Here is a 10432-nt window from a genome sequence, read left to right on the forward strand (position 1 = left end):
AGTCTCTATCCCTATGCTGTAGATTATGAGTTGTGGTGGGCATGTTGAAAAGCATTTCCTCAACTACTTAGATGGTAACTCAAGAGTGGAAATGTCAAAAGAGAAAGCATTAAACTTGGATTCACCTTTTAAAAGCACATATACGTCAAGTGACTTAAATTTTTATGAATTGAAATTTCCAACATAGGTTTCCTGTCACAGGGACTAGTCCTGTACTAAACAGAGGAGCTTTTCTTCAGTGGGACATGAGAGCATGAGAGCGATGTGCTCTCACCCTGATGTTCTAAACATAAGGAGCTTTCAGTGAGGAGACACAGCCTGTGTTACTGAATGCTAACACATTGTACGTATTTTCTGTTTCTTGAAAGAATACACAGAGAAGCAACCCAGAAATTTTCTTGAGAAAAGGAATCTATAGAGAAAAGTACCTTTTTACACTTCTAAATTTATACAAATTAATTTTTTAATTAATTACCAGCTCAAGAGTTAGCATACATTGTTACAAAGTCATACATGAGTGATGGTCTGGAGAGGCATGTATTTAGGGGCTGCCTGCAATAAGTAAACAGCACGTCAGTTTTCTCTTTCTTGAAATATAGGTACCAAGAAGCCGTAAATGACCTGAAGTTTTGCTGCAGCCTTTGGAGGGTATTTATTCATTGGACAAATATATATGAAGTGCCTACTACTGTGTTTATAAAACACAGTCACTTGTATCGCAAGAGTGATCAAAACAGACAGACACATACACATCAGGTTTATTTGTTTTGTGTTACATGTAATCTTTTCACAGTCTTTGAAATTTGTTAATCTGATTGTTAACCCTTAGTATACTCACTTTCAGTTAACCAGAGTATTAAACTTATGAGCTCTTTCCCAGATCATTCTAGGTAAATGAGAACTTGCGGAATCTATACCCCCACATCTCACCCCGCTTCCTGCTTGCTTAGGTCTCCTGAGACATTCTCTGATCCTTTAGAACTCTGTCCTCAGCTTCATTTAATGAGAAGTGATCCCTTTTGGAATGGGTCTGAGGTCAAAATGGACTCTGCTTCTTTCATGACAGCCAGGTTAGAAACCATTTCCTCTACTGTGGGGTGAGGCGACCTGAGAAAACACAATTGCCTATTAAAATCCTTTCTACCTGTTTCGTGCTTTAAAGCTCACAGAGTACTTCCATGGCCACCACCTTAGTTCATTCTCATAATAAACCCATGGAGTAAATGTGCAAATACCATTTTCCTTATTTAACAGTGAGGCATCAAGAGTCTAAGAGGTCTACAGACCTGCCAAGAGGTGTGACTGGGATTAGAAGCCAGTCCCTGGAGTCAGTGAAGAGAATGGTGAAGATGTGAGGAGTGGGCGGTATGCAACAACTTTATACCCAGGTTAGGAAGAAGAATCCTGATGTGCTTGTCAGGGAATCCATGCAGATGTCAAAGCTTGTCTAGAAATCTATGCCGAGGAGTGAGCACAGCCATGTCTGGGTAGACTTCCCTGAGTGAGTGGTACTGGATACTTGCTTTCATTTTGCATGGCAGAGGATTTGAAATTGTGCCTGTAGTTTGTTCTCCGCAGACACTAAGCAATTCCGTTTTCTTGAAGATGCTAAAGGAGCTTTCTTTGGCATTTAATAACCATTTCACGATGTGATTAGTGTATATCTCACATCCAAAGAGAGCTCCAACTTGCAAATCCTGGACAACTCTGTAGTCCCCGGTTTCTTTGAATTGATGTATATTGCCTTGTGTCTGAAAATTAATCCAGGACTTTTCTTTGATTTCTAGCCCACTGTTTATGAAAAGACATTTTCTGTGCCCAGTAAGAAGGAAAATATGGATGACTTGGACACCAGTTATTCAAGTTACACATCTAGCAGGCTCCTTCCTGTTGAACTCAAGGGAGAAATGGAGAAACCCGCTGTGACTTCAAGCCAAGGAACAGCAACCAAAGGCACTTCTAAAGCCATTGCCCTGCCTAGAACCAAAAAGAACCTCTAACAATGCTGAATCCTACAAAAACAGAGCTGCTCTTTCTAGTGCTAAAAACAGGGGATAGGAGGAGAAAGGACAATACTATGTCGAGCTTTTAGCCTTTTAGCTGCGCTGAGCCCTGCCACGTGTTTTCACCAGTTTGAAATTGAAGCTAGTTCTCTCCAAAGCAGCATAGTGTTAAAGGGCTGAAACCACCAGGCTGGATGGCGCGTGCAGCCGAAATCAGCTCCAAGTGTTCTTGAGAGTTGTTTAGAGGAACAGATGCCCTCAAAGCAAGGCTGTGGGCACACTGGCCCAGTTTTACGTCAAATTCTTACATTTAGGCACAATTACTTAAGGGGAAAATGAGAGCCAAATATGGTCACGGAGGGTCCAAATGATTATGTGCACTTTGCACTGGAAGATTTGTTAGGAAATTACTAATAAACCTGCCACAGGCATAACAGAAGTGCTTCAGCCATTCATGTGTGTTCTTGTGATTTTAGGTTGCTGTAGATTGTTTAAGACAACTTATTTTAAATGTAGAAAAGAAGATTTTGTAACTGCTTGCCCTTAACTTGCTGCTAAATTCCCAGTGTGTTGATTGAATCAATAAAAACCCAGATGTTACCCCTGCACGTTAATGTTTATGTGAATAAGAGTTGACTATAACAAGGTCCTCTAAGCCCGCAGAAACAAATTTTGAGGTTGGCCTGCTGCTTACTGCAAAGCGAGGCACATATTTTGGGGGAAGGGCAGGAGGCTGGACACGGGAGAAAATACATCACACCTGTGAGTATTAGAGGTCCCTCCTTTCCACCCAGACAAATTGTTTTGCCATTCTAGGTCACACTGGGTGAAGAGATGCTTCACTTGGCCTCACAAACAAACTCTAAGGAAGCAATCTGCATCTGCTTTTACTTTTATAAAGTAGTAACCTTGTTTCATTCCAGCCCCTCGTGGGACTGTCCTTTCAGCCTCCAAAATGGCCCGCACCCGGACAGCGGAGCAGGGACAAGTTGCGTATGCATCCCCTCGATGGCCGACGGCAGTACATGTGCTTCTTGAGACTAATTTCGAAGACACCATCCAGCTCTCGAATGGGCCAGAAATAACACTGCCATGTGCTGCCCCTGGCTGAGTAGTTTGGGTGGAATTTTCTCAGTGCCTTCAGTGTACTTCCCGGGGGGAATCTGCCAACCAAAATGTAGCTAGTGTACATGGTTGAGACTATTTTAAAATTGGAGGGGGGGGTGCTATAATATAGCTCAGTGGTACAGCGTGTGCTTAACATGCATGAGGTCCTGGGTTCAATCCTCAGTACCTCCGTTAAAAATAAATAGATAAATAAACAAACCTGATTACACCCCCCCCAAAAACAAACAAAAACGGGTTGACCGCTTCTTCAAAGTTTCTGTCCTTCCTAATTGTTATTTCCAGTCCTACCAGGAGCCTGTAAACCATCTCCTCTCCCGGATTAGTGAGCCAGCTTTGAGGAGCATGTCCTGCTCACCTGCAGAGAAGCCGGCTTCAGGGCTGAGTGGAGGTTTGCCTTTCCTAGCGGTACTCCCGGAGGCAGAGGTGAGGACTGGCATCTGGTCTCCTGGTAGAAAAGCCAGCTGACACGGTGGCTTTGATTCTGTCGATCCCCTGGGCCCCCAGATGGAACATTCCCTTTGTTCAAAATGCTCTTTGTTTCATTGTAAGACCGTCTTCTGTATCACGTAGCGGAGAACTCTGTTGTTAAATTGCATCGCATCCAAATTTCTAGCTACTTTTCTCTTCTGTCTTAAATTAGTGAGTCTGCTCAGTAAACTTGAGCCAAGGTCCAGAACTAAGCACTAAGTGAAAGGTAAGTGCAGTTTGTAACCCTTCAGCGTGTCTGCACTGGGACAGGCCACTGTCCTTCTGCCCTAAGGGGCATCCCATTAGCTCTCCTCTGTCTGGACCTTCATTTGACGTAGAACCACTTTGACAGGAACTTAGCTCACCCTTTCTAAAGGGAATTTTCGTATCACTTTTATTTGTTATTTATTTTTTGGAACGTGCTGGCCAGGCCATGTCTGAGCTGTGTTTTCCACCTGTTGTACCTCTTTAACAGCTAGAGCTCTGTGGCCTTGCTTTCTCTATTTGTGTTCATGGCTGTGAAAATAGTCGCTCTTCTGTTTCAGATTTGTTTTCAGTGACGGATAGGTTACCTCCAAGGCGTTGGTAGCCATCACTGTGACACTCCTCTGTACCACAGCATGGAGGGCTGGGCTCTGTTATGACCCACAAGGACATACTCTGCCTAGGACAGTGCACAGCGAGTGTTATTTCCAAGGAATGCAAATGCTGATCAACACCTCGATTCCCATAACAGACAAGTCCAGGCAGGAGGAATACGATAAAAGATAAATGCAGGCTTGGGGCTGGGGGAAGTTCAGCTGCGGAGAACAGAAGATGATGTCAGAGAAGGACTTAAATCAGGGAAGAAAGGAAAATGGGTTGGAGTCAGGGGAGCAAAAAGAGAGTAAAGTATAATTAATAAGGAACACTGATTGGCTGACACACATGGTTCTGCCAAACTCGGAAGCAGGAGTCAGGGGAGGGAAGTGTTCTCGAAGCAGTGGTCCTTGCCCCAGGCCAGGCTGCAGTAGGACCGGGCCTCCTGTGGCCGGAATGCCAGCACCCCTGGATGAGGACACAGGCTGAAGAAACAAAGACCCTGGAAAATGGAAGCTGAGAGAGGCTCTGGTTGTAAGATGTGATCACAGAATAGTCCTTACATTTTGAGTAGGAATGTTATGTGGTGTCAAAAGGGGAAAGGAGAAAAAATTCAAAACATTTTGTGCTTATCACTGAAATGCTTTGTTTAAATAATTCTATTTGACTCCAAAATGTAAGTTCCAGGTTAGAAAGATCAAAAGCAGCCAGTCTTGAAAATGAAGCTTTTTAAATTCCAGCCCTGCTGTTGGAATAGAGAATAAAGGCTTTGTTCAAACATGCATTCCCAGCAGTAAGCAGAGCTTTGAAATTGGCCACGGAAGTTGTGTCCCCTAATGGCTGCACTTGGCTGGAGACCAAGAAGCTGTGGCCTCTGGGAAATGACCCTGGGCTGGGCATTGTCTATCTTCCCCTCCAGAACCTCTCTGCCCGGCTCTGCTCTCTTCACCCTGATAGGTGATCTTTAGGGACTGCATTAACAGGCTCCCTTGGCCTCTGGGTTCGTTGGGATTCTGTCAGTGGGAGACACCAGCAGGCCATCAGAGTGGGGAGAGCGAGGTCCAGGCCTCGATTCCCAAGTGCTGGGCTGCTGGGAATTCACTGTGTTCTCCTTCTATAGGCCTTGGCTCGGGCCAGCAGCCCCCCTCACAGCTGAGCTCTCTGCCGCTTCAGGCCAAGACATGTCTTTCTTCAAGGGTTTCCCTAAACTCTCTCAGAGCTTTTACAAGTAGCCTCTTTGTTAGGCTCTCAACCACCCCGTTTGAGTGCACCATCTGTCTCCTCTTGTGACCCAAGGTGATCTAGACCCTTTCCTTGTCAATTCTGTGTTTGTTTTGACCCGGGGCTACTTTGCGTGTGGTTGCCAATCTCCTCCCAAATGATAGTGAAGAGCAGAGAGTCTAGATGAATCCTTCCGGAAACAAATCGATGCCCTCGGGTGGTCACTACGGTTCGAGGGAGGGGAGGACAGGGGTGATGTTCCTGCGACTGGAACCTACACCGAGCAAGATAAATCTACATTGCCCAGCTAGATCTGAGATTGTATGGTCTTAAATTTCATCCGGGGCCTCTGGGAGCCAAAAGAAAGCAACTCTTGACTTGTATCAGCCAAGAGGACCTACAGCCTAGGGTGGGAGCTGCCCTTGCTGTCTCCTGGCTGTGGACCTGGGGCTCGGCAGAGGTTCCGGGGAAGCACCCACAGCCTGAAGACAAGACGTCCCCTGGGCCATGCATTTGTTTCATCCCTACAAATGCTAAAATCACTTTACCGAGCATCTTAAAGTGACACATTCACTATTCAGAGGGCTCACGTAGTTCAGTCACTGTTCAGGATCCCGGACTTTTCTGCGTGAGCAGGCTCAGGATTGATTTGGATTTCTGTTCCGTCCTTTGTGATCACCTAATTCTCATCAGTGAGCCCACTTTCTTTGCCTTTGTTCTTCAAAGGAAGGCCATATTCCGTGTCAGTCTTGCTTCCTCGTGGCCACCTTCCTCAGTTGCTGGTAGAATCAACCCTTCTCTCTGCATTTCCGTAAGTTATCTGGAGCAGCCCTTGGCGGGAGCTGTGGCCATTCCTACTACTGTCCCAGGGCCCTCACTCAAGCAGCAACACACAAGTGCCCGTGGAACATTGGGAAGATTAACAGGGCCATTGCAGTGTCACCGCTGGCTATCTTAGAGGCTTCCCCTCTTGGTTGCCTGGTGCCATCCCAGACATCCAGTGAACACAAGGTGAAGACCTTAGAGGACCTTCTCCCCAAAACAGGCAGTGGTTCCTGGCCTGACCCAGAGGACAGGCCCATGGATGCAGTGCAACCCCCTCCCCCATTACAGACTTCTCCCAAGTGGATTCTGCAGCATCTCCAGACCAGATGCATCCTTGGCATCAATACAGAGGCTACATAAATCTCCCTGCCCTTGGGAGACAGATATTCTTTGACCCTCTTACCCATGGCAGGCTCCGCAGACAAGAGCCTGACATCAAGCTGTTGTTTAGGACTTTTCTCATCAGCACAGAAAGTTATCTTCATCCCCGGGGCAATGGCAAGGTCTCAGGAGTCAGCATTTCCAGTCTGACTAGGGGCAAGGCAAGTGGAAGATGAGTTGACTTCCTCCCTGGGCCCTGAGGAAGAAGCTCTCTTGTGGAGGTGGCAATTTCCTGGTCCAGGCATTGGCTTACACTGAGTTTACTAGAGACCGAAGTCCTTTTGTTAGCTGGACTTTGAGCTGAATCAGTGGAAGGGATCTCTGTCTTTTAACTAAAGCCCCTCTTTAGGGTCATGCTGTAATGATCGCAGCAGTATCTACAGAGCACTTACCACATGCCAGACACCAACCTGAGCACTTCACACGGATTCTTGTAATCCTTACAACACCTGAAGTTGGTTCTGTTACCTCTACAGGAGGAATCGTTAAGGCAGAGAGGTTAAGAAACTTGTCCAGGGTCACACAGCTAAGAAATAGCAGAACCAAGATTTGAACCCAGCTGACAGGCTCAAGTGTGCCTCAAGGCATTTGTAGTTCAGGCCTGAGACTGCTAGAAACTTCCACCTCAGAGTTCCAAAAGGTGAAGTGGTCCATGAACATCCTGTCTCCCAGTAAAAGCTGAGATAATTTGGAGAAGTTTGGACCCTGAGGTTTCAGAATGGAGTTGGATTATATTGCTTGTTGACAAATTTGAATAAGACCCAATCACACTGTACCAGGGAGAGCTGCATTCTGCAGGACTTTGCATGATAAAAATAAGTTCTAAGTGCTCTAACTGATCATTCCTAGGAGCAGTCTTTACAAGCCTTTGAATATATTTTTGACAGAAGGGAGAAAAAAGGTCCATTGCCTGCTCAGGTACTCACATGAGCCACCCTGTCTGTGCAGACATGATGGATTGATGCTTACCAGGAGCCAAGTGCTGTAATTCCCATTGCAGGGCAGTGGGGGTTAAGAATCACTATAATGTTTCGATTTCCCATATTTCTTCATCAGGTAGCGTGCATAGCTGTGCAGCTGAAAATACGGAGTTCGGAAGTCAGCTGCTGGACCATTTCTCCGCCTCGCCTCTCTCCTGTATCTCTAGTGTTTGCCATCACTTACCTCTTTAAGATGGTGCTAGGTGAGATGGTGATTTTCCTTGTTATACTGACAGCTCCCTGGTTCCAAGAGCACAGATTCTTTCCGAAGGCTCCGGCCCCTTTGGTGCAGGACGAGGCAAACTCCCGCTCTGGAATGGAGCCCAGTGGCCAAGGGCCCCCCGCCGCCCATCTCTCAGTCTGCTGCCTGCTACCGGTCCCCAGAGAAGAGACGCGGTTCTTACGCAGGACCCTCATTGCTGTTTTGGAACTTTAGTAGAAAGGGTTTCTAGTGGAAAAGCTTCCAAAGCCCATTGAAATGGGTAATTTTTTTTTGTAAGAGTTGTTTTCCCTCTAGAAGCAGTTGCCTGATCATGGCTTGACACCTTTCCTCCCATCGGTGTAGAACTTAGTTGTTCAGCCACTTAAGTTTCATATCAACTTTCTGCTCACTAGGTTTTCTATACAATCCCTGACCATGAACCATTGTTGGGCCCCCCACCCCAATACTCAGTCTCAGAAGGGATGTCTTGCCTGCAGTGCACTTTACTTGCCTGGAGGGGGACAATAGTCTGACCACTGCCACGCCTCCTTTTTCCTCCAGGGGGACCAGCACCACCCTCTGCAGCCCCAGCAGGAAGGACCAGGAGTTGCATAAGGAACGTTCACTCAGTAGAATTGGATTGAGAGGCTCAGTCTTTCATCCAAGAAGTAACAACTGACCATCTACTATGTGCCAGGCACTGGGATAGGCACTGGACAGAAAATGATGTAAAAGACAGTCAAGGTCATTGCCCTTAAGGAGCTTGCAGTCTTGGAGGAGGGGGAAAGATGATTGAGATCTGTAGATCTAGTGTAGGATGGTTATGTATTTGATTAGAGCAGTAAAGGAAATAAAGAGAGTGCTATGATAGAGAACAACAGGATAGGAACGTTCTCCTAGGGCCTTCTGTGGAAGCTTGAAGGCTAACGGAAAGAATGCTTTAGGCAGAGGGGACAGGGAAAGAGCTTGTTGGGTTCCAGGACTTGGTGCAAAGGCCAGGATGACAGGGGTGAGTGAGAGGCAGGGGTCAGGCCCTGCAGGACCTTGGGAGCCTTAGGAAGGAAGCCGTTTATTCTAAACACAGCAGAAAAACATCAACAGGTTTTCAGCTGGGGGATGACATCTGATTAAAGGATCACTGTGTGTTCTGTGTAACAAACGACTAGAAGTGGAGCAAGAAAAGAAGCAGAGAGACTGGTTAGAGGACACTGAGTAAGATGGCAGCAGAGAAGATGGAGAGAAGTAGGTGGATGTGAAATAGGTTTTGAAGATAGAATTGATGGGATCCGATGGTGGATTAGATATGAAGTGTGAAGCAAAGGGGGCAGGCGATCAAGAATGACTTTTGGTTTTCGTTACCAGACTGACTGGTTTCACTCACTGAGGAAGACCAAGTTCAGGCTGGCAGTGAAATGAAGAGCTCCACCTGGTCATATTAAGTTGAGATGCCGTCAGACCTTGGAGATGGCTGCTTGAGTTGGACTTAATGGTTGGAATGGATCAAGGTGGATGAGAGAAGGGAAAGTGGCCTCAAGGGGGGAAAGGATGTGAAGAGTGACCCGGAGTTGATAGCGAGTTGTGTACAAGGGCTTCTGGACACTGGGCAGGGCTCGCAGAACCCAGGGCCCCAGGGAGACCCAGGCACGAAGGCGCCATCTTGGTCGCCCAGCAGCTTGTCTCCCTCACTCAGTGACTGGGCAGTGACTGTACTTTGGCAAGAACAAGGATGAGAATGGAGTGGGATGACATGAAATGCTATTTGGAGAAGTCTCCCTAGGAGATGTGGCCAAGCCTCCTTAGTGCTTAGTTAATCGAACTGGAATAGTGATAGGTAACAAGCCCTCAATAGCTGCCATAATTTCATAGCCTCCCACCAGCAGTAACTCAGGAAATGGTGGACCAGATACTTTCCTGAAGCCCAGATTTGCAGAATCTCGGACCATCTGCACTGTTCCTTCTGCCCAACTCTCCCCCAGGGGAGGGACCCCCACCCACATCCTCTGATGACATGCTCCCTGCGATGGGAGCTCCCTACCCCCTAAAGCAGATGAATTCCACCCCAGAAAGACGCAAGTGCTCGAAAAGTCTTCGTACTAACTGACCCCTGCTCCTTCCTTGAGCCTTGGAAATAAAGTCCTCTCCTGCCACATAACAGCCCCGCAGGAACTGAAGTTCACCCCCACGGCACTGGGAGCCTTGTACCGTCTAAACATCTCCATTTCTCTTGGACTTCTCCTCAGATGACATGTTTCTTGGCCCTTCATTCTAGCTCGTCCAAAATGAACTCAGGCCTCTCAGTATGGCCTGCCAACCCTGGTCCTCTGGACACCAGGCCCCAGTCACTGGAGCCTGTCGTGTTCCTGTTAGCAAGGATTTGTGGGCAGCCTGGTTTGAGTTTACTAGGACAGACTGTAATGATGATGCGTCCCTGAAGCACATTTATTCTCCTATTGACATCCTTGTGGTGGATTCGCCGTGACCACAGAAGAGCCCTTTCCCAGCATGCTGCCAGCAGGGAGCGGCAGAGGGTGTGCCTGGGTTGAGCCTGAGGCCCAGAGCCTGGAGATCACCCTGGAAGACAGATTCGTTTTCCTTAAGTGTCTATCTTTCTAACTATCCCCTGAGAGATACAGAGTGGGGAATAA

General features: G+C 47.1%; 1 protein-coding gene across 3 annotated transcripts in view; it reads left to right on the forward strand.

Moving 5' to 3' along the window:
* The window catches only part of STK33 (serine/threonine kinase 33), a 118540-nt gene extending 115937 nt beyond the window's left edge, over nt 1-2603 (forward strand). For all 3 annotated transcript variants that reach the window (XM_074372440.1, XM_010964901.3, XM_045523781.2), the window contains one exon: nt 1788-2603. In XM_074372440.1, coding sequence (XP_074228541.1) covers nt 1788-2000 — 213 coding nt within the window. In that variant the 3' untranslated portion in view covers nt 2001-2603. The remainder of the gene's footprint in view (nt 1-1787) is intronic.
* Nucleotides 2604-10432: the final 7829 nt, after the last annotated feature.

Source organism: Camelus bactrianus, chromosome 10, assembly GCF_048773025.1.
Source record: "Camelus bactrianus isolate YW-2024 breed Bactrian camel chromosome 10, ASM4877302v1, whole genome shotgun sequence".
Classification (NCBI taxonomy): Eukaryota; Metazoa; Chordata; class Mammalia; order Artiodactyla; family Camelidae; genus Camelus; species Camelus bactrianus.